The sequence below is a fragment of the Nipponia nippon genome, unplaced genomic scaffold (genome assembly GCF_047370975.1).
Source record: "Nipponia nippon isolate SJK-2023a ecotype South Korea unplaced genomic scaffold, ASM4737097v1 scaffold_4, whole genome shotgun sequence".
Classification (NCBI taxonomy): Eukaryota; Metazoa; Chordata; class Aves; order Pelecaniformes; family Threskiornithidae; genus Nipponia; species Nipponia nippon.
The window spans coordinates 4,433,109-4,455,508 of record NW_028262358.1 but is presented as its reverse complement, the minus strand read 5'-3'; the positions used below and the strand labels follow the sequence as shown (position 1 = coordinate 4,455,508).

General features: G+C 45.2%; 3 protein-coding genes across 15 annotated transcripts in view; 1 reads left to right on the top strand and 2 right to left on the bottom strand.

Moving 5' to 3' along the window:
- The window catches only part of USP34 (ubiquitin specific peptidase 34), a 144,096-nt gene extending 138,708 nt beyond the window's left edge, over positions 1-5,388 (top strand). For all 12 annotated transcript variants that reach the window (XM_087777342.1, XM_087777348.1, XM_087777346.1 and 9 more), the window contains one exon: positions 155-5,388. In XM_087777342.1, coding sequence (XP_087633468.1) covers positions 155-765 — 611 coding nt within the window. In that variant the 3' untranslated portion in view covers positions 766-5,388. The remainder of the gene's footprint in view (positions 1-154) is intronic.
- A 205-nt stretch (positions 5,389-5,593) lies between these two features.
- Positions 5,594-16,708, bottom strand: LOC148053071 (activator of 90 kDa heat shock protein ATPase homolog 2-like). 2 transcript variants are annotated; one of them, XR_015708975.1, is made up of 10 exons: positions 16,577-16,708; positions 16,262-16,452; positions 11,632-11,717; positions 10,878-10,992; positions 10,185-10,273; positions 9,504-9,626; positions 8,243-8,344; positions 6,974-7,025; positions 6,264-6,718; positions 5,594-5,882 (listed from the first exon to the last, which is right to left on the bottom strand). XR_015708975.1 is itself a non-coding variant. In XM_087777352.1 (9 exons), exons 1-9 carry the CDS (start codon positions 16,654-16,656, stop codon positions 6,543-6,545), a joined length of 1,014 nt encoding a protein of 337 aa, XP_087633478.1. In that variant the 5' UTR covers positions 16,657-16,708; the 3' UTR covers positions 5,594-6,542. The 2 variants fall into 2 exon arrangements, 1 of the variants encoding a protein (XP_087633478.1); XM_087777352.1 differs by having other exon boundaries at positions 5,594-6,718.
- Positions 16,709-17,184: 476 nt separating this feature from the next.
- Positions 17,185-22,400, bottom strand: part of LOC104022477 (protocadherin Fat 4) — a 31,639-nt gene continuing 26,423 nt past the window's right edge. The window contains exons 28-33 of the mRNA XM_087777481.1: positions 21,987-22,081; positions 20,469-20,624; positions 19,463-19,660; positions 18,694-18,819; positions 18,069-18,279; positions 17,185-17,656 (exon numbers count right to left, since the gene is read on the bottom strand). Of these exons, the coding sequence (XP_087633607.1) occupies positions 17,465-17,656; positions 18,069-18,279; positions 18,694-18,819; positions 19,463-19,660; positions 20,469-20,624; positions 21,987-22,081 (978 nt within the window). The 3' untranslated portion in view covers positions 17,185-17,464. The remainder of the gene's footprint in view (positions 17,657-18,068; positions 18,280-18,693; positions 18,820-19,462; positions 19,661-20,468; positions 20,625-21,986; positions 22,082-22,400) is intronic.

The window sequence follows — 22,400 nt, the reverse complement described above, 5'->3', positions numbered from 1 at the left end:
AATTACGTGAATTTTCTGGAAGGAAATAAGTATTTATTGAAGTTCCGTGTTTAATACGGGAAAGGATAGACATGTGAAAGGAAAGGGCGATTACTTGGACGTGTGGCGCGAAAACAGCGCGTTTTCCCTGAGCGGGTTTTCCTCTTTCTTGCAGACGATGAAGGAGCTACTCCTGTGAAGAGAAGACGGGTCAGCAGCGATGAGGAGCACACTGTAGATAGCTGTATCAGTGATACAAAAACTGAACCCCGGGAGGCGTTGACCCCAACAAGCACTTCAGATAACGAGACGCGGGACTCTTCCATCATTGATCCGGGCACTGAGCAAGATCCTCCTTCCCCCGAGAACAGTTCTGTCAAAGAGTACAGAATGGAAGTTCCATCTTCATTTTCAGAAGACATAATGTTAGCCACGCGGTCACAGCACACGGAGGAGCAGTCAGGGAATGGTAAATTCGAAGAGTGCAAAGAATTTAAAGACCTGCAGACTTCCAAGGATTCCATCGGAGCCGAGGAGGACTCGGAGTTTCCTTCCACGTCGATTTCGGCAGTTTTATCCGACCTCGCGGATTTGAGGAGCTGCGACGGTCAAGCCTTACCATCCCAGGACCCTGAAACTAGTTTATCCATCGGTTGTGGCCATTCCAGAGGACTTTTCAGTCATATGCCGCAGCATGACATTTTAGACATCCTGTGTAGGACCATTGAGTCTACCATTCACGTGGTCACAAGGATATCTGGAAAAGGAAGCCAAGCTGCTTCTTGACATTAGATGGAGCATGTCTGCTTTTAAGTCGTCTTTTTTTTTTTTTTTTTTCCCCCCTCTTCCCCCCACAAACGCTGTTTGTATAAGTTTTGCTTATTTCTGTTTTGTGCTTCAGTTTGTCCAGTGCTCTCTGCTTGAATGGCAAGATAGATTTATATGCTTAATTCTTGGTCAGGCAGAACTCCAGATTTTTTTCTTTTTTTTTTTTTTTTTCCTCTTTTTTTTCTTTTCTTTTTTTTTTTTTTTGCCTCTACCGTACACTTTCTTAAAGGGCAATCAGATAATGGGTATGTTTTATGTAATTAAGAGTTCACTGTAGTGGCTTTCATTTAATATGGCTGTCTGGGAGAACAGGGCCCCCTTGCCCTGTACGATGTAATTTAAACTTATGGCATTTTTACTGTGTATAATATGGTGTCCTCTGTGCCAGTTTTGTACCTTATAATAGAGGCAGATTGCCTCAGATCGCTGTGGTTCTTATTATCAAAATTAAGTTTACTTGTATACTAAACAACCACAAGAAATTTGATTCTGTAAAGAATCCTCTTTAGCTGTGGCCTGGCAGTATATATATGGTGCTTTATTTAACAGAATACCTGTGGAGGAAATAAAGCACACTTGATGTAAAATTAATTGTTTTATTTTTATTGACATGATCAATTGCTATTCTGTGCACTTCATTAAAACTGATTGTGATGACTTTTCATTTGTTTATAATACGTTGCTTCAGTCTTTGGATTTCTCGTCAAAGACCGCTTCAGAAACGGGACGGCTGCAGAGAGGAACGATGAGCAGATGTACAGAACTGATGTCAACGCCGCTCCTGTGCCCGGTTCCTTTGCATCGACGTTCAGTCGCGAGGGACTGGTGGTTGTGTACCCCCCCCCGCCACGTTAGAGCGTGAAGCGGTGTCAGAAGCCAGTGGAACTTTTCATTTCCCTGATTTTAACCTGTATTCCTCCTGCACCGTTTGCAGACTGCCTGCCCTGACAACTCCTCCGCCCCCCGAAATGCTGGAATGACGTTATCGCCTTTCCCTCTCACGCCTCCTCCTGTTAGTTCCGAGCAATATCCGTTTCCTATGTGACCTTTTGGACTGTCAGCGATACTGGTTTTAATATCCGATTAAACTCCATTTTCAGCTTCATGTTCCAGTTGCTTAGCTCATTTGTTTTTCTGTTCTCTTCATAACGCATCTACCTTGGTCTGTTTTCTTCCAACTCCTTCCTTCATTCTGTCTACCATGTAACGTAGTTTAGCATCATTTGCTTCTCCACGATTCTATTACGTGATGCTTTTTGCCTCCTCTTACTCTTTGAATCTGCTCTCATTTTTTTTTAACCTCCTGTAATTAATCATTTCTGTCTTTAAAGTTTGGGCTTTCCGTTCCCCTGTGTTAGCACTGGTATTCCTGCGTTTACAGACACTGTATTCATGCTGGTGAGTGCTTAAGTTGCTCTCCTCATTATTCAGACATGAAGTAATTATGTTTTCACTCTCTTTAGGAATAATTTTATTGCCCTTTCTGACCAACTTCTCCACAGATTGTAACTTCAGAGAACTTACCAACAGCTTCTACTCAAAACTTCAACGTAACGAGTATCAGAATTCCTCCATCAAGTCTTCTACCAGGCCTGCTCATGGTTGGCGAGTATCTTCCTAACCGAGCCAAGAGGTGAAGCAGCCCCGAGAACCCTTTGGTGAGTAGTGTGTTCATTAATTACTCTTATTAAAAATGCGTGTCTGATTTTTGGCGTGTTGCCTGACCGCCCCTTTCAGCTATTGCGCTTTGTGGGCTTTAGCTTCTCGCACGGGATGAGATCACGCCGTCGTTCTGGTACTAAAGAGTGGGATTCTGTCTTCCATGATCAGTTTTTCTCATTATTTCACCCCCCCCCCCTTTTGGAGTGTGTACCAAGTACGAACAGTATGTAACGACAGTCACCTAAGTGAGACACAAGGAACGTCCTCTTCTGTCTTCCCGGAGGAACACTGGCCCTTCCGTGGTCAGCTGGTCACGGACCATGTCCCCAGAGTTACTTTTAGGATGTTTTTCCCTATGGGATCTGCAAACACTATTAGCGGTCGTGTTGTATTTTATTGCCACGTATTTTCTCACAAGTGTCTCGCTGGCCATTCAGAATCCCGCCAGAAAAGCCCACTGTTTGATAACCGTTTTCCATGAACAAAGGAGTTACAATTGTGTGTTACACCTTGGTGCTGCAGCCTGTTGGGTTCTGGTGGCTCTCGAAGCAAAGTACCCCTACGCAGCAAGACGCGCATCATACAGCTGTAAGCTGTGTCAGGCCAGCGGTTCCCTCTGCCACCGCCCCGAAAAGCCAGCTCAACTGGGACCAGAGATTAAAAAAACCCCGTTGATTAGCTTGAACTGATGATCCTGTAGCTCTAAACGGGCGGAACGTAATACTAGCTTTGCTAGTCTTTTGCTCAAAAGCCGTGTCAAGATTCCCAGGCGCGTCATTATTCTTACGGCCCTTTCCTTACCTGCCCGTTTCCCCCTTAAGCTGAGTATTCCTGTGATTTTTACTGGGAATTTTTGCCCAGTATTCAGTTTTTTAAACAAAAGTAAGCGGTACCTGCACAAATGTGTCTCCTCTCTCCTTGTTTGCACCTCTTTCTTTTATCTTCCGCCACGTGCCCCTCATTTTAGGTGTTCTGTAAGTCATGATTTCCTCCACAGTATCCCCCTTCTTTTACTCTGAATCCATTTTCTAGTTTGTATTTCTCTCCTTTTGAGAATGCTTTTTCATCCCTGTCTTTCAAAACCCCATCTTTACCTGCCTTCCTCAGTCTCTTAAAGCTTTTAGTCTCTTCCCTGGCTCATCCCACCTCTCATTTAATTGTTACCCGTTTCCTCCTGGAAGCGCCACCTCCCCTTCAACCCCTTCAAAATTAAACTTGTAAAATACTTTCTCCTTCCGCTGTGCGCAGTCGCTACCATGGTCCCCCAGCAGCCGGGCTCACGCTGTTAAGGCCACCCCCCTCTGTACTGAGCTTTGGCTGCAGTCTTGCAAATCTTGTCTTGCGCGGTTAATTCTTTTTCCTTTCGGCTAGCTCAGACACCAGGTCCTTGTACGGCGCTATGAAAGCGCTCCAGCACGAGCAGAACCATCTTGTCCTCTTTCTGCTTTGTCTCTTCTTTCATGCTGCCTGCTCTCCCTGGAATGTCTCCCTACAGCACAGGAATTCCAATACATGTCAGCCTATTTCCCACAAGCTCTCTACGTGTGGCTCCCCTCTTTTGTTCTATTGGGAAAATCTTAGGATAGGGAACTCTTGACAGAGACCGACTTAGAAAACAAACTACATTGATGATACTGTCATTTCATTATGTACGCCACTGTATGATACGGTTCTACATCGTTATCGTCATACTGTTATTCAGTGATACGTAGTCCTAACTCTGCTCCATCCAGCTCAGGGGCCGAGGAGAACAAGGCGTTTAACGTTCTTGGGTTTTATTAAACTCTTGGAGAGTCTGTGAGGAATACGAGAAGTTTTAGCAGTCACGACTAAATTGTTTAGCCTCTCCGAGATGATGCTTGCCCCCTTTACGCTACGGCTGGCTGACAGTGCTAGGAATTCTCCGGAAGGCTACCTGCTACAGGTAAAACAAACTTCTCTTTGGTTTTTCTCAATTGCAAAATAGTAACTGTGTGCAGAAACTGAACTTTAGGTCGGCCCTACAGTACTACTGTCAGCCAAGTGCCAGCACCTACAGTGAAGATGGGAAGAGGGCAGGAGTGCTGGTGAGGAAAAGGAAAAAAAGTCCGGTTTTTGACGGTCAGGGCAGTCAGCCGGGGCTGTTTGCGGGTGTGAAAGCTGACTGCCCCTTTCTTACGCTGGGCTGGAAAGGTAGGTGCTTCACGTTGTAACGTAGGAAAGCTCGTACGTATTACCGAAGGTGGAGCTGTGCAGGCACGAGGGAGCACGAAGCACGCTGAAGACAAGCTGTCAGCTGCGGTTCGCTGCCCTGCCCTTACAGAAAGCCGCCTGGGGCGGTTCCTCCTCGCAGCCCGGGAGCGAGTGGCGCACACTGGAAACACAAGTAAGTCGCTTCCTTTCCTAACGCCGAGGATTGGCCACTGGTCCCGTTGCTTACTCCTGCTAGTGGAAGGAGACACGGAAACGCAGACTAGCAGAGCAGAGTAGTAGTGGGCACTTGCGACGCCAAGGTGGAAGGGGCGTTTTGGTCCGGAGGGAAAACCGGTGAGGCACGCTTTTCGGAGAAGTACTAGGGCTGCAGGGTACGCTGCTGAACAGCCTGCTCTCGGATACTAAATGTCACAGAGTCTCTTGGGTCACCTACGCACAAAACTGTTCAGCCTGATCTCAGTTGTAAACCTAGATTCTCTCTTTTTATTTAAAGGTTACCCCTGGGTCAACCACTACACCAAACCCTTTTTGTATTCAAAATGTTCGGCTCTTTGTCCTTGAATGTTTGTCACAAGAGGTAACTAAATTTTCAGCATTCAGAAAAAGAAAGATGCTAACCCGTGCCCCTTCTCAAGGGGCTGTTCCCCACCCTCTCTCCGGACGCCCAAACCTCCGTCCTGGCGCGGCGAGTCGTTTGTTCTTGTTACTACAACAAACCTCACCCAAGTTCAAAGGGGATAACTGACGGCAAACTTGTCAGGGCAAACCTCCCCTGTAGAAAAGAGCAGCACATCTTTAGCTTCTGCATGATGTACGTTTACGCGTGGTAAGGTTGCCACGTGTTGGTGTCCTGTAAAAATAAAATATATAGGACTTGACTTCTACACAAATGCATTTAGTTTGGCAGTATTAGTTAATGGAGAAAATAAACTGCGTGTAAAATCACATATTTTATTGAGCCAACCATGTTTTCCAACGGCAGCTTGCCCTTTTTTGGTCAATTTGTTTCAAATTGCATACATAATACACTTTTTATAAAGCATTTGAGAATTAAGTTAAGCCTTGCTAACCTCAGTGTGGCTTAATTAAGAGTAACAGGTCTTTACTTTCAATATCCCAGCTGCTCTCCTGTCACATTTCTCTGACAAGCAGTTGCTCGCTTTAATTTGAGCTACAGGACTGCAGAGGGCCATCGGTGATTTAAGTGGAAGGCTGCAGAACTGCAGAAGGAAAGCGTTATTACCGTTCGGTTCTTCCAAAATAAATTTCCCACTGAGGTCAAGTAAGGGAGTCCAGTGCACGCAGACTTGCCAGCGGTAACCGCCACACCCGCCCCAATTACGCGACATGGTTAATTGCCTTTCCCTAATGCGGAGTCAGAAACAAATTCACTCCGCAGCTGAAGCAATCTTAAGAAGTATTTAAGGAGGCTGTAACTGTATCCCCCCCATTTCTTGAAAGATCTAATCTATCACCAGTTTTACAATCCCTTCCCGTGCCCCTCTGACGAGCACCCCACCTCCCGAGGGACCCGATTTTGCCACTCGAGACATCGAATATGGAAGAACTGCAAATGCCTCCCACTGACCGATGCAGCTTACCTGCCTACGACGGCAGTACGTTGCCGCAGCTGAATCATAAGTACTCTCAAGTCACGGGCAAGCAGAACAGGGATCGGTTTCCCCAGTAAAGCTGTTTATATACAGAATCTGACTTACCACCTCCGTCACTGAACATCCATAAATAAGACTTAAGTTATATACAGTATCGTAGAAGTGGGTCTTTATTCTTCCCACAAATAAATTACTTTTTTTTTTAAAAAAAACCAAACGTTAACTGAGTATAAAAAGTAATGCCCTAACAAAACTACAGCGCTGTCGTCATTCCATGTTGTCTTGGGACTGCTGCAGTAAAATACGTATTTCTTCAAAATACTGCTGCTTCCAACATCGTCTGGTGCTGTCTTCGTTGGAGACAGGCACTCCTTTGCACTCGAACTGCAGTTCCGTTTGAGCAGCCATATCCTTGAAATTCAAGGCCACCGTTGCGTAATGTTCTGAAGGAAGAAAAGACGACATTTCAATAAAGTGTTTGTTAAGGGAGTACGTTTGCTGTTGCTAATTTCCCGCCTGCTTTTGCCCCTGTCTGAGCGAAGCCTATTTTCACAGCTGGCAACTGCTCTGGACACCAGGCCGTTCTCCAAAGAATGCAGACGTAAGCGAGCTTCCAGGCAGGAAGGCTGTGGCGTGTCCTGCCTGTTCCTTCTCCCTGCACAGCGCGGCCTCAGCTGGAGGGCCTGAAAAAGACTCACCGTCAGGCCAGTTTCTACACCTCCACTTCAGGACGATTCTTTGGCTTGGGACCTGTCAGAAGAGAAGGAGGTTCTCCCCGTTAGCGTTTGAGATTAATTCACGTTATGACCACCCATTGCTAATTCTCCCCTGAAAAATAAGGAGAGGAGCGTTATCTTATGTAATAGTAGACACACGCATGTAAACAATACAAAGACTGGGGTTTGTTGGGTTATTTTTTTAAATAAACTGTTTTCATCGCACTCTCTGCTTGCTCTACGTTCCTCTGTTTTGTTTTCTCTACAGAAAAAGGTCAGGCTGATTCCTTACTAAGCACGAAACATTGGTTTTCTTGCAGACCTTGAAATGGGCACAAGCAAGCGTCATGTTTTCACCTCTGCAGTTTCTAAGCATGAGAGGGAGCACGCCCGTGACGTTCCGTTAAGCCATCCCACCTGCTGCCCTGTGCAAGCTGGGCAGTACTGCAGAAACACCATTTACAGCGGGCCACCAGCTCCTGCGAGGAGGGGAGGCGCTGCTTCAGCATCCGCCCTCAGCTGGCGCCAAGTCAGGCCTGCTGCTCTCCCTGAGCCGTGACGTTTGTGTGCTGCCTGTTTCACCTCAGTAGATGGGCATCCAACTGCACTGGCTCCCCTCAGCTCCCGTAAGGGGATGTTGCCGCTGGGGCCAGTGTAACGGTCCTGCAGCGAACAAACATTTCGTTAGCTTGAGCTGAAAATCCCATTTTCCAAGGCTTTGCTTTTTAAAAGCTGCCCAGTAGTCCGTGATGCTTACTGCCCGTCGTCTGGGTGGACATTGATACCAAGCCTAAGCTTGGCAACTGTGAAAATGATTTGAAAATGATTTTCCAGAGGTTTCAAAACTGGAGCTGAGCTCTAGTTACCGATTTTTCCCCTTCTATTTGCAAAGCATTCAGGTGGGGGGAGTGTCACATTTGCCAGTGGCTAGAAGAGAGATCACTTCTCCAGCTCCAAGAAGAAGTGATAAGGATTTGGGAGATAAACCTTAAACCCGCTTCCTCGCTCCTCCTAGTAAGAAAGGATGGCGCTGAGCACTTTCTCCCCCAGTGCAGGCCATTGGGTGCGGCCAGCACCTGCGCTTTCGATGGGGAAGAGCAATCACGAAACGTAATTGCAATTTTTTGGCTTTGCAGTAGAGGACCTGGCTGCGCACTAGAGAAGCTGAACTGTCAGGCACCTGTGCTACTTTTGAGCTCAGGGAAGCCCGACCACCCCCCATTTTTAAAGTGCAAAGTAGGAGCTTTTTACCAATTCTGCGTATTCACCGCTGACGCAGCCATCAAACATCTGGAGTTTGCCTCCTTTCTCGGCTTCAATCACAGCAGGACATTTAGAGAACTTCTGTACCAACTAGAAAAGAAGGAATACAGCACAAGTCAGTCAACTGCAGAGCCATGCTGATACATAATGCGCCGTATCAGGAGACAAGGGAGGTTTGCTGAAGAAGTACGATGGAAGACGGTAACTAAGCTGTAACGTACGTAAGAGTCTTTAAGCACTTTCACTTACTGCGGCGCTCCTCTGAGATCCATGGTGCTAGCAGGCGACAGAACGAGGCTGTAACTGCTGAGAAGCCTGTGGTGGTGAGCGCAAAGACCAGTAGACTGGCCACGCGCACAGGGCGTGGACAAAGGACACGCACACACACGAACGATTTGGAAATGAGGGAGACAGAGCAGCAGCTCAAGGAAGAACTGCTGAGAGCCATTACTGCTTCCCAGGGGGAGTGCTGGGATTCTAATTTAAAAGTTCTCCGATACCAGCCCAGGCTCTTCTGACAAACACAAGCCCAAGAGCATCAGTGTTGTATTCCACACCCTGTAAGCAACGGTATCAGCGCACCCAACAGTTCGTCTCTTAACCTGTAAGCTCGGGTAACAACAGCGCCGTCGCTGAGCACTTTCAGATAAAAAAGCTCGGCTTTTTCTGACTAGCAAAGGAGAACGCGATTGAGCTGCAGACGAACTGTGTAAAGATGCAACTTCGCTTTGTTTAGGTGGCTTTTCTTCCTCTTAAGGTAACAACTGGCAAAAAAAAAGGTCTAAGCCACCCGAATAAGCTCTCATTGAAAAGGTAAAAGTGGAATGAGCCTCCTGCCACCTTCTAGTGCCCTCCGATTGCCGTCGCAAGGACTCCTGCCAGCTTGTCCAGGAGGTCAGCTCCCCAGCCTTCGTCCCCTGGGAGGAGACCAAACCCACACACCGCCTCAGCAACTGTCAGCTCCTTCTGCATTTTCACCGCTGAAATACCTCAGCGGCTTAAAAGGTGAAGCTGTTTGCCAAAACTTGAAGAGCAAAGGACCATCAGCATTACAAATACTTGGTTACGAGAGAAGGGTAGCTCACAAAGCCTTCCGTTTCTGGACGATCGCATCACTCCACTTAACGTACGTAAGGAGTATTATCTGTACTTGACGCTGTGATGTGATGCGTTCGTTACCACACAACTGTTCAGACGTAACAACAAACATCTGCATTCAGTTACATCGCCTACTGAAATTATCACTTACTTCCTTAGTTGTGAAGATGCTATAAAGTTCGTCTGCTGGAGAGTTGAATATTTCTCTCATCAGTATCTTCACTGTTGGAATTTTCACCCCAACTATCTCCAAAGACTGCGGTGAAACAGAATCCTGTAAAGCAAACAGTAGTTAGGTGAATGACTGCAAGATCGAACACTTACTTACTTACAAGTTCTGGAAAGGCAGGATTGGTGTTACCTGCGCATTCGTAAACATACCGCGTTGCGAATATACCCTAATTACACAATCTACTTCCCCCTTTATGTCACAGTATTATTAATCAGTATTCACTAAATAAGTGACAAAATTACGAGCGCGTGCTTTGCTCCAAAGACGCCTGGAGCTACCTGTAGGCTGGGGGAAGGGATGCGTGCAGGTGAATTCCAGCTTCACCTCGCGGAAGCAACAGCCACTACGGAGCAAAGCATTCACGAGCACATACACGCCGCTGTCCTCTTCCCGCCCGGCAGAGCCGTGCCCAGGATCTGTGACGGGTCATTTCCCTGTTACAGGCCCTGACCACAGCAGTGAGGCGGCAGTTCCACCTCAAAGGCTTTCACTTTTGCGGGTAATCCCAGGAATACGCAATTGTTAAAGAAAAAAAAAAAAATCTATAGGGACTACATTTACAGTAATATTAAATTCATACAACACTTAAAGCCAACATACTTGCACGGTGTTCCCACTTAGTTTTCGCTCAGCGGCCAGCTCCTGACCAACGGCAGCTTTTGTTGGCAGAATCATTCCCAAGGTAAACTCTGCAATAAAGAAAGGCGCTCTTCAGTATGAATCTGAGCTGTACAACCCCCCCTGCCATTACACGTGTAACGAAGATCGCTGGCCAAAACTCTGGAGAAGGGGTAAAACGGTGTAGAACGGGAGCACAGGACGGGACACACAACTCCAACCCAGAGGTTCCCGCCTTACCCCTATGTTTTTATTAGCAGCACAGCCTAACAGCCATTTCCCTTAAAAACACAGGCTTTTCAAAGTTACCCGACCCAAAATTAATAACGTCTGCCCATTAAGGAACGCGCCCCCTCCCGAGAACTTCCGAACAGTACAGCAGAGCGACGACAAGCTGAGGGCAGGGCCTCGCTTTGCCAGCCTGCAGGCCTGGCGGTGATCGCCCGTGGTCAGTAGGTGTAACACAGAACAGCTGGGGTCGCTACAGAAACTTCTGGATGCTGCCATGTTTGAGAGCAACGAAGACTTTGACTGGCAGGACCACCTTATTTCATCTCAGCTGGTGGCAATTAAAAATAAAATAAATACAAACCCGAGGACTTGTCAATATATTACCAATCTGTTCAAGCCGGACAGCTGCGTAAGAACGTAGCTAACATAACTGGTTTAACTCACCTGTTTTAAGTGCTTTCAGGTAGTCTCTCAGGGCCTCTCTGACTTTTGTGGTCCCTTCAGTTCTCATGAGGTCCTTCAGAACATCGCCTTCCCCTTTCTTTTTGCTAACGTTTATCTAGAAACAGAAAAATGACGAGATCTGAGAGGCATCTAAACGTGAGCCTTTTGGGCTCTGGCAACAACGTACTCTGGCTTTGCTTACTATATTCAGAGGACAACAGCAATTTCAAGTTCATTATCTTCTCAGTTTATCCTACCTTTGCTAAAAATAAACCCTCTTGGGTTTTGACTTAAATAAAGGCAGTATCTCATCTCCACAGCAGCTCAGTCAGGTTCATCAAGTACAAACAGAGTTGCCTACTACACAGCAGAGGCTGAGGAGTCTGTGGAAGCCACAGTAACGACTGCAATACAACCAACAGGGAGATTCCTGAAGTTCTTAGCTTCTGGGGCAGGGGGGGTGCTTGGGTTTTTTTAAGACTACAACAAGCAGAGTACTTCTCAATTTTGTAGTTAGTATATCGTCACAAACAATACTTAGCAAAGAAAACCGTGCACATTCCTAGTAGGTAAGTTTGAGAACAGAGAGAAGTCATTATTCCAAGTATAAAAAATTGAAAACATGAAATAAACTATCCAAGTGTAATTATCCCACTTAATCACAGGATAAATCAAAATGTGGTGCCTATATGTTGATTAATACTTTACTTAAGAATTCTGAACCTATATAGCCATATCAGTATTTCACACCTACCTCTGTATCATCTACCTCATTTTCTTCTGAGAGGTTAGGAATTTCAACAGATCCCTTATGTTTCTCACCAGACTCTTTCACTGTACCTGTATTAACATAACGAATTCTTAAATGCATTATTAAAAACTATTTCCCCCATAGCAAGAGTTTTATCTTGGAAATCAGTCGTACAAAAGCGTTACTTGAAGCAAGTTGCCTAGGATCTCATTTAAAGGAACTAAACAGCAACAAAAAGTCTCAAAGGTGCCACAGTACTTTCATAGTAAACTATTCTCGGAACTGCATTTTCCTGTACAGATGCGTTAAGGTACGTACGTGCACAGAGGGCCGTCTCACTAACACAGTCGGCACGACCGCTCTGCCACTGCTCTCACCTCCAATTGTCAGCTCTCCTCATGCTCTCCGCTTACAACTTGGGTCTGCCAACAGGGAATGGGAGTCTAAAGGGGGCAGGGGAAGAATAACCTCCTCTTCCCCTAAATTTGCCTGCCCTTTACTTAGAAGCTCCACAGAACCCTAGCTATTCCTTCCCGAATAGCTGAAAAGCTCCCAGCGTACAGGCGTGTCACCATAAAACGTACATATGTATAACGGACAGGTGTACAACTGAGATTTTTTAAAAATATGAAACTTCACTTGCAAATTTTTCAGAACAATTGTTCCTACTCTTATTAGCTTTACCATGAACTGCCAGTGATCACTGTACAGGTCAAAAGGACTTTGCAAGAACAGAAATTACGCTCCCTTTCTGCATCTCTCTGGGCAAGGGCCCGTCATCACCTACCTACGCAGGTGTTCTGGGATATGAGCCCTGTGCTCTACTTCCTTACCTCAGACCTTACTGTAAGAAGATTGAACTTAAGGTCTGACACCTTTTTTTCTTTCCACTGAAGACTTTTCCCCTTTACCTTGCAAAAGCATTGTTATTTAAATTTATTCACTACGCAGATTAGCGAGCAACAGCGGAAATGTGCAGTTCTGCCCCAAACCCAGTTATCTTCATACTGTTACATCAGCTTAGTTGTCAAAACATACGCAACACAACAACGGGCTTTATCAGTCTATCAGCAATACTCTAAAACACAAACCCAGTGCTACGCATGACTGCGGAAGGGGAATTATCACGAAGGCAGACGTAATATTCCTTTGATTCTCTCACCTTCAAAGGAGCTAGCTAGAGCCAGCTACTACTTAACATCACTCTCCTTCCATTATTTTTAATTACTACCCTGAAATGACCGCTACGCTACAGGGGGGCACTGTGCACAGGTACAACCTAATGTGCTACCGGTCGAGATCACAGTAAAGGACACAAACAAACGCTCTGACATTTCTTAGCAAGAAAGAGAGCAAGTAACGGTTAGTAACACCAACTGGAGCACGGTGCAAAGATCCCTTCCTAGTCAGGAGCCGTACGCAAAGCCTGTGAGTCCAGAAGCGGACAACAACATCCACACAGCGAAAGGCTAAACCAGAAGACCTCTCTTGGGCTTCTCAAAGCCTCCCAGGACAACCTGTTCGCTCAAGTACAAAGCCATGTGAACTACTAGTCAATTATACCACCAAAACACTTCTGGGCCCAACACAGATCACATGCAGCTGTCCCAGTTTTCTCCTTACTGCTTTCTTCCAGCTCCACGCTTAGTACAGGCAAAACCACGCAACGTTATCTTTGCAGATAGTAATGCAAATCTTATTGTCAGCTACTCTCCCCAAAAAGGAAGTGCAAGCGTGCAGGAAGAAGCTTTTAGGAGCAAAGCACAAACCTGACTTCTATCCATTCAGTTAATTTATTTTAGGAGTTGTGAAAACTGTTAATAAACGATTCTCAAATAACACAGGCTGGAATGACAAATTTAAATTCGTAAAAACAGTAAATAGGCATTTTTCACCCTTCAAAAAAATCGCTTGTCCAAGGGATTAATGCAGATGGCATCTGTGCTAGACAGCAAGTCCAGTCAGTTAACAAACAGCTGGTTGTTCAACATTACACAGGCAGAACGTTGGTACAACTCTGCATTTTTAGTATCACTGTAATATAAACAAAATTATTACCTTTTTATCAATCAATCAAATTATTTGTTTGAATCCCAGGGGACTCCAGTAACAGACCTCAGAATAAAACCTTTGTTTTTCCCGTGCCAATCCGCTATTTTAGATAATTAATAGCGAAAGCACATCTCAGACAGGCCTACGTATAAAACCACTGTTGAAATACCTAAGTTGTAAAAGGAGATACATGTTTTCATAAAGCTTCCATCACCAGGCAGAATAATCCATTGAAATCTTCATTACATCTTCAAACAAATGAAAGGGAGAACAGCCGTTTTACTCAATTTCAGTGCCATTAAGTACCCTTAGTTCCTCACTTCCTTGATGCTCCATAATTTAAATCGCTAAGGGCAATGTTTTTCCAACACTGGACTTTCCAAACCGGCTGCAAATTTCAGGATTTTATCATCTTGTCCTTGTGTACCGACGTTTTAATCCTAGCTTGAACTCTTAGTTATCCTAGACTTGTAGAAGGAACTAATTTCAGCAATTAGTGTTTTTAGCAGTTCAGTCTGAACTCTGATTTCTAAGTCAGAGCTCTCGGAAAACACACAACTAGCAAATGAAGAAAAAAACCATCAGCCCCTTCTCTTTTAGAATTTCACTGTGTAGTAGCAAACCCCTTTAAAACTAAGCTCTCAAAGACTTTATCCACTCAGCGCAACACTAAACCGAGCAAAGTACCTAATGCAAATTACAGTTGTCTATAGTTAAACACTGAAAAGCATAAAGACCTAGCAGAGGAAAAAGAATTTAGAAAGAATCTGTATAGAAATATAAACAAAATACTGTGTCTGCCCACTTCTAAACTTTACACACTGAAATAAAACAAACAAAAAACCCAACAAAACCAAACTAACCAGTGTTTAAAACTTAGATGATTTTAGCTTATCCAAAAAAAGACTCAAAGTATCAAAAAGCTGATTACAATTATTTAAACTGTACTGATATAAACTGCACGACAGAGCATGTTGTTTGCCTTCCTCTCTGTTAACGTTTAGATCACAATTATAAGCACGTTCTTAGTTTGCAACACACTTGTAACATTTAAAACATAGTTAACTATCAATGCAAACAAAAATAAATAAATAACAGCACCTCCTTAAGTCCCCTATTCCTGTGGGAGCAGACCTCCACTCCAAATCTGTTCAAATACAAGCACTGGTCTCAGCATCGAAGTAAACGTTAAAGCCCCGGTCAGGCCAACCAGGGAGAACACAGCCCTGCAGAACTGCGTTGGAAAGGGCACCACCAAAAGGAGAAGGGCAGAAGGCAGGCAGCCCGCTGGAGGGGCCAACTGCATTACCTGGAGCACTGATCCAGGGACTACAGCCCTGTTCTGGGGCGCAGGAATTAAGAGGGGAAAATCAAGTATGGCCCTCGGTATTCCCACCTCCCGTAGCGACAACTGAGGCCTGAGAAATAAGTACAGTATTTGGGGGAGGCACAACCTGTCATTTGGCATTACAATATCCACGTACAACTGCCCACGCAGGTGCTTTTTATCAGCCCTTCCTGCTTCTTACTGCAACGCAAGAGATGGTCCGCAATTTGCCATCAAGTTTTAGGCATCCAAGAAATGGAAAGAATTCCCTGATGTTACCAAAAGATACCGCTATCAAGTCAGTCAGCAAATAAAGAGCTGCCATGGGACGAGCGCAGCGGAGGATGAACCTCCAGGAGTTGGGGCTGCGAGCGGATGCAGCACAGCAAAAACGCATGGACACAGCCCGTTATCCCAAATAATCCAGAATTATTCCTTTATTCCCACTGAACAGTTTTTTCATTCATTATCCTCAACGCAAACTACATTAAATTTTTTGAAACATCTGCCGTTTTACGCATCCCTTGGTTTACGCTTTTTTTTTTTACACTTCTGTTTTACGCTTTTTACTCTTTTTTACGCTGTCTCCTGTTCCCTGCTATCAACACGCGTTAAGCACACGCTAGGAAACTAAAGCAATTCAAGCACACTGTTGCAAACAACGCATATGTCACCAGAATAGAAGTATGTACTTCTTGCAAAGCAAAATGAGTAGTACCGTGCTGATATGCTGTTAAAACAACGTTAAGAAACGTGCGTGGTACAAAAAAACTGGGTGAAGGGGGGGAAAAAAGACAAGCTAGGGTTTCAAGATTATTTAAAAATAAGCATTTATTACGCTTCAGGCCCACATGTCTCCTGCAACCTCCCTACAATTTCGACTCACTGTAGTTCACGAAGAAATTCCTGTTTTCCCAACCCAAACGAGAGTTTACTTTACAAAGTGACAGCTCCTGACCCCACAGAGCAAATGAGGAGCGGCTGCTTTGCGAAGAGCAGGATAAACTCGAAGGCAACCCCTACCAGGGCACATCTCCCCAGGAAAGCCGGGGGCAACGGGTGGAAACGTGCTGGGCCCGCAACCCCCGCGCTGCTTTCACCCAGGAAAGGCTCGGCAAGCCGGGAGGGAGCCTCCCCCGCCGCAGGCGGGCTGGTTCCTCACGGCCAGCGGTGGCCCGAGCCGGAGGAAGCCCCGCCGGCCCCGGACAGACGCCTCTGAGGAGCACAGACATCACCGCCTCCCCCGCCCCGTACCTTTCCAGCCGAGGCGCAGGTTCCACTCGTAGAAAAAGATGAGTTTCCCTTTGCGGCTGTTGCAGGACGCTTCGCCTTCCACGTGTTTCAGGTCGCTGATCTCGCAGCGCCCGGCCTCGCCCTCCACCACCAGCCCCACCAGCACCTCCTTCAGCTTGCTCTTCGACCAGCTGGTCGCGTCCCGCTCCGTCCTGGGCCGGGAAACGGGGCCGTTAAGCGCCGGCGGCCGCCCGCTCCCCCCGCCGCGGCAGCCCCGTCCCCTCCGGCCGCCTCAGGGGGCCCGCGCTAACGGCCGCGCCGCGCGCCGCCCCTCACCAGTGCCAGTTGTTGACGTTGGTGGCGTCCGCGCGCTCCTCCACGATCCAGCGCGGGTCCCCCTGCCCCCACTTGGCCATGGCGCTGCCCCCCGGCCCCGGCCCCGCCGCCACCCCGGGCCGCCGCCGCCGCAGCGCCCGCCCCCGCCGCCGGCCCAACCGCTTCCGCCCGCCGGCGACCCAGCCAGAAGGTGCCAGAAACTTCCCCTCCCCCGGTCCTCGCTCCCCCGCCGGAGGAGGAGGAAGGCGAGGCCGCGCCGCCCTTCCTCCACTCCCCCCCCCCCCCCCTCACCTCACACCCGCCGCGGGGCGGGAAGGAGGCTCCTGAGGCGGCGGCCCCGCCACCGGGACCCCCGCCGACTCGTTGCGGGCCCTGGGGCAGCTCCTCCGCGTCGACACCGCCGCCTGGAGGGGGTTGGTGCAGGGCCCGGGGCCCGACCCTCTGCTCCGCTGCGTCCTGCGGGGAGGAAAGGCACCGTGTAACTGGAAAAATAATAGCCGCTCCTTTTCAAAAACTGACCGCGACGGTGGGGCGTGTGCAAAAGAACAGAAGATTGGTGTCCGAGACATACTTCATGTAAAATAACGACAAGGCAGCACCTAGAGAATCGGTTTTATTGGCTTACCATTTTACACGTGCCATAAGAGATTAAATACACCGTAAGATAGCACTGCATCTAGGAAAGTAACCTTGCATTACAACCATTCCGCAGCCCTTCTAGCCTATTACTTTTTTTTTTTTCTTGTCCATCTCTTAGAGCACAAACAACAGGAGTAGCGGGAATTAAGATCTGGACAGCATCCCCATATTCTTATTGCTCATTTAATTCCAGAGTGTTCCAATGAGTATCATTGTGGTTTTCCTAAAAGTTTTCTTCATCGAGCATTCTTATTGATGAAAAAATACATCACTATTGTCAGGTTCATCGTCGTCAGGCTCATCATCGTCAGGCTCCACGTCCAAAATAATTGCCACTTCTGAAAATTTTACTCCTTTCAGTCCTTTTTCAGGGGCAGGCGTTGTGGGATCAGGTGCTAAGGAAAGAGCTGACTCTTTATTTGTGTCTGTCAGAAAGCAATCCTGCAAGAAAACATAACGCAGATAAGGCAGAAAGCTACAAATGGTAGCGTGGGGACAAGTTCTAAAGAGTAGAAGTCATAGAACTTGTCTATATATCTTCTGTCTCTGAAGCTTGCAAAGAAAGCATTGTTTTTAAGGCTGCAAGTTTTAGGAGCAGCCCATGAGAACCTTTTACTGTACCCATTCTGTAAAAGATGGAAGAGAGTCATCATTTCTGGATCACAAAGTCCTTCTCCTCCTTCTAAGCAGGGACAAACAGCCCCTCCTCAAAGATTTTTTGTTACTTCACATAAGATTTTTTTTTTTTTTTTTTAGTTCAATCACCAGTTTACTTTTGATAATTCTTTCAGTTATTGGATGAATAATGATAAAATACCTTTCGCTCCATTTTTGCAGTTGAAAAGCTGATTACCTGTTTTGGTGTGAATTCTGCAGTGGGCTGGGCATCTCCATTTCGAGGTTCAATGGCTTTTTCAGAGGCTACCTTTTCGTCGTGTTCACTGTTGCAATCTAACAGCAGTGTCTCAAGGTATCTGCATGCTTCATGGTCCTGAGTTACGTCTTTGTCAGCATCACCTCCTTTGGTGTCTTCCATGTTGCTAAAGGCTATTGTTTCTGTTTTCCTGAAAGAGCGTTAAGAGAATTTGTAACACCTTGAGCTTGCAAATAGTTCAGCGACAAAAATCTTAGCCTCTGTCAAACCGAGAGCAGCACGTACACTGATCTCAAAATTCCTGGGATTTTTCCCAGGGAAATGTTCAGTAGCTTCTTGTATCCTGAAGGGGTTTTTGTGCATAAGGCCTAGCAATTTGCTAAAGAGTAAGTAGGAATTTGCCTTTGTAATTTTTGATACAAGATTAAAAGGTATTAGCTTCCTTCAAGCGTAGAGTTTTTAACTTAAAATTGTAAGGGTTCTTAAAAACCGACCTATCCACTAGTGAAAGATACAAAGAAAACCTCTGTTACCACAGTAAACTAGAACCACATCTTTTGACGTGCTATTTTTTATAAATTCGTGATCTCAGCGTTCTACTTACACATTATTCGTGTGCTCTAGTTTCTGTAGGCTTTTCAGACTTCCACTTCCGTCAATTGCACGTGGATTATCAATACCCTCTATAATTTCAGCTTGCTTCTTAACCAAATACTGTTGCGTATACTTTCTGAAAATAATACATACGTTAAAATAAAATCGTTAATTCTTTTTGAAGACTGGCTTTACAGTTGTTTTAAAAACAGAACATGAAGTATTTGTGTCATAAGTTTAATACACAACATTTATTTTCAGTGTTATTCTGGGGATTATTTTGAAGTATTTCCTATTTTTCTGCACAATTGTTAGACTACATATTTAATGGTAACGGGGTAAATACCCACTCCCACTGTCCTCCTGCAAATTCATTCCTTTTCCTCAGCTATATGGTCCTGCTGCCACTGAAGTTAGCAGCAAAACGTCCCTCGATTTCAGCATTCGTGGGGTTAGAGGAGACTTCTGTGGGTATATTACAGCTTCTTGTGCCCCCCCGTCACAGTTAACGTTTCTGCTGCCCCCATGTCTCTGTTTTGAAAAGTGTTTGTTCCTGCTGTTGCTGTGTGACAAACACAAGAAGAAACCAACTGTCAGTTACGTGCACTGTGTCTAATAACTACAGTACAAGGCCAGGCATTTTGATTTATAGCAAATCTTAGGCAACACTCCATGCAAATATCGGTAATTTATCAGATAAGTATTTTTCAAGTTGACGTTTAAAGTAAACTTATTAGTTGTAAATCTAAATTACATTGTTAAAGTAAAACGATTTGTACCTTTTCCTTTTTATAGTAAAAAGTACATATACCAGGAAGGCTACGAGGGTGCAGGCTAGCAGAACACTGAGCACGATCGTTGCAATGAGTTCAGGAGTTGCCGAGTCTGCAGGAGCCTCTTCTATGGCAACAGTAACAGCCGCTGAAAATATTTTCTCCAGTTCTGCCTCAATGCTACTCCCCTGCTCCCTAAGTTTTCTGAAGATAGAAAAGTAAAATGCCGATGATTTATCAGACCTTCATTTTGGCTTGAAGAGCAGTGAAGAAAACAACAGAATATCACTCCCCGGTTCACCAAGACCTTTTCTGAAGATTCAGGCTCGTCATGCCTTTCATTTGGGAAAAACTCCGTTTTCTAGCAACCAGCCCTGGTGCTTATGAACTAAAATGCTGCAAAGTTCAGAAAATGGACCTTGAGAGGTCAGTATCCTCTGAATCCACATCAAGGCAGCTGCATATTGTCTTACAGAGACCAAGAGCGCTTTCCTCAGAGAAAAAGGTTCATCCATGGAGACTGCTTTCCTAGGACCACAGGCTCCGTTAGTAACATCAGCCACAAACAATTACTGGTTTAGAGAGAGGTGTCGGGTCTAGAAATCGCGTGCTTAAATAGCAGCTGCCCTTCACAGAATGTAAATGTACATTTTGCAAATGTAAAATCCACCTAAAATGTACGATTTTAACCAACATTTTGCCGTTCTGAAGCGGTCGATATCTATTTTAACGATATTCTTTCTGCTTCAGCTGTCTTTAAAACTGACTTTTAAATATATTTTGCACAATTAAACAGCCTTATTCATGTTTTTGACAAACTCTGAAAATTACCTTTCAGTAAATAATGAAAGCTTTCTGAATTCTAAAAATTCCATGTAAGCCTCGAGATGAGTCTCAGATAAACTGTTACTTGATCTAAACCCTGTCCAGTCCAAGACATTAATAATTTGAAGAGAAACAAAACCTAGCTGCATAGCCCTGACACCCAGAAGACAGACTGTGCCGTACGGACCTTTTTACGTCTTCTGCAGATACTTCCTGGTTTGCCTTATCAAAAGCAGTAATTTTTACGCAGGTTACATCCGTGCTGCTTCTTGCTTTTCTTTCAGACTCATTGGAATAAACATCAATGATGTATACGTTCCATGCAAGTTTATCTTCCAGGACCCTGCCATCAGATTAAGAAAGCGTTTTAAATTAACTGGGCAATAACAAATTCTTTTACTCTGGAAATTAAATGATAGAAAAGTAGTATTTAATACAACACTTTGCAGATATTTAGTATTTTAATCTAAGCGTGTAAAAACGCAGGATTATCATCAGCAAAGGAATTAAGCAAATTTGCCCGATATCGCTGAGTGATTGAGTAGCAGAGGAAAAAAAAAAAAACCACCCAGTCCTTGTCTCTGACTGGTAAGCAAAGATACTTTTCGTTAGTAGATGCTATACAACTTTTGTCATAGCCTGAAAATTCTTAGATAGGTGCCATTAGCATAACTGAACAATTCATTTGAGAAAGGAAAGGTTAGCAAACCCTTAATACCTAGATTTCATAACCAGTACTGCATAGTACATCATCTATTTAGTCATGTTTTTCAAAGCGACATATGGCTCATTTCATGCTTGGCATTATTTTTTATAAATACAGGCAGTGATACCTATAGAGTATTATAAACAGTAAAGGCGGGGAGGAGGGAAATTCAGTCTCATAATCCTCATCGTTTTCTCCTCCTTTTCCACCGAGGGATTTTCAGGCTGGATCAGACCACTGGCCCAGTTCATCCATCAGCGTGACAGCAGTCAGTACCAGCTGCTTCAAAGAAAGCGGCAGAGCAGCTCCAGGGTTCCCATTCCGTTTTTACCAACAAGAAACTGGTGCCATGATAGCGTCAACATCACAAACTCATTTTTCCATCCTTCAAAGTGATTTCCCCTCAAAAGCACAGGACTCGATATTTCCAATGTAAATATATGGTTATGTATAATCAAACAAAAGATCTTGTGTCTTCATTAATGTGCCAAAAAGGCCAAAATATGATTTCAATTGTAGCGTGGCCATCCCCACGTCACCAGCTAATCCCCTAGCACCGTAGGGCTGAGACCTCCTCGAGAAGCTCTGCTGCCGTGCTACAAGGGGGGTTTTTCATTTGCCGCAAAGGTGGGTTTGGTTCATAGCTTCTATCCTGCCTGTCTCCACATTTATATCTTGAGCCTACGACCCATGAAAAACTTTATCCTAGGCTGTTAAAAATCACGGAAACATCGAGGTGGGGAGAGACCTCTCGAAATCGTCTCGTCCAATGACCTCTTTGACATTTGTCAGCTCAGGCCAAAGCCTGACCAGATAAAAAGTGGTGGATCCCTGTGAATTCCCTCAAATTATTCTGAACTACGTCAAGTTGAAGGCCTAGCTTTTCATGGGCACTGGCTGTATCATCTCCCCTGTAGGCTGTCACACCCCTATCTCAAAGGCACTCTAAATTTGTCATTAGATATTATATCAGAATAAGCTTCACGGTTTCAAAAATACCTTTTTACTCCAGGAATGTTTCTGTCAACTACGTTGATCTTCTGATTAAGTCCCACCACCACAATGTTGTTACTGGAACTGGAATCAACGGTTACCTAATAAAAAATAAATCACATGTAAGGTTTTCGAAAGCATTTGTACCTCTCGTAGATTGACTTTCAAAAAAAAAAAAACCAAACCAAAACACCTCTGATACAAAACAATTGTCCTCTAAAAGTCAGTCTTCATGCCAACGTATTTTTGTATGCCCATGAAAGTGGCAGCCTCTTAATTCTGCCCTGAAAGTACGTAGTAAATCCTGGCGTATCTGACAGTCTCACTGTATGGTGTTAAGTAATTGTTTTGTCGTTACCAAACCCAGCCCTTCTTGTACACAGAGTTTTGACACGGAAGCAAATCAGGACTATAAATAGC

Bases quoted from the DNA above. Each gene is read 5' to 3' on its own strand.
- LOC148053071 (XM_087777352.1), bottom strand. From the start codon at position 16,656: ATGGCCAAGTGGGGGCAGGGGGACCCGCGCTGGATCGTGGAGGAGCGC. The intron at 10,274-10,877 runs GTGAGTTAAACC...TCTTTATTGCAG, and splicing joins CCTGAAAGCACTTAAAACAG to AGTTTACCTTGGGAATGATT. The intron at 8,345-9,503 runs GTAAGTGATAAT...CTTCTTTTCTAG, and splicing joins GCATCTTCACAACTAAGGAA to TTGGTACAGAAGTTCTCTAA.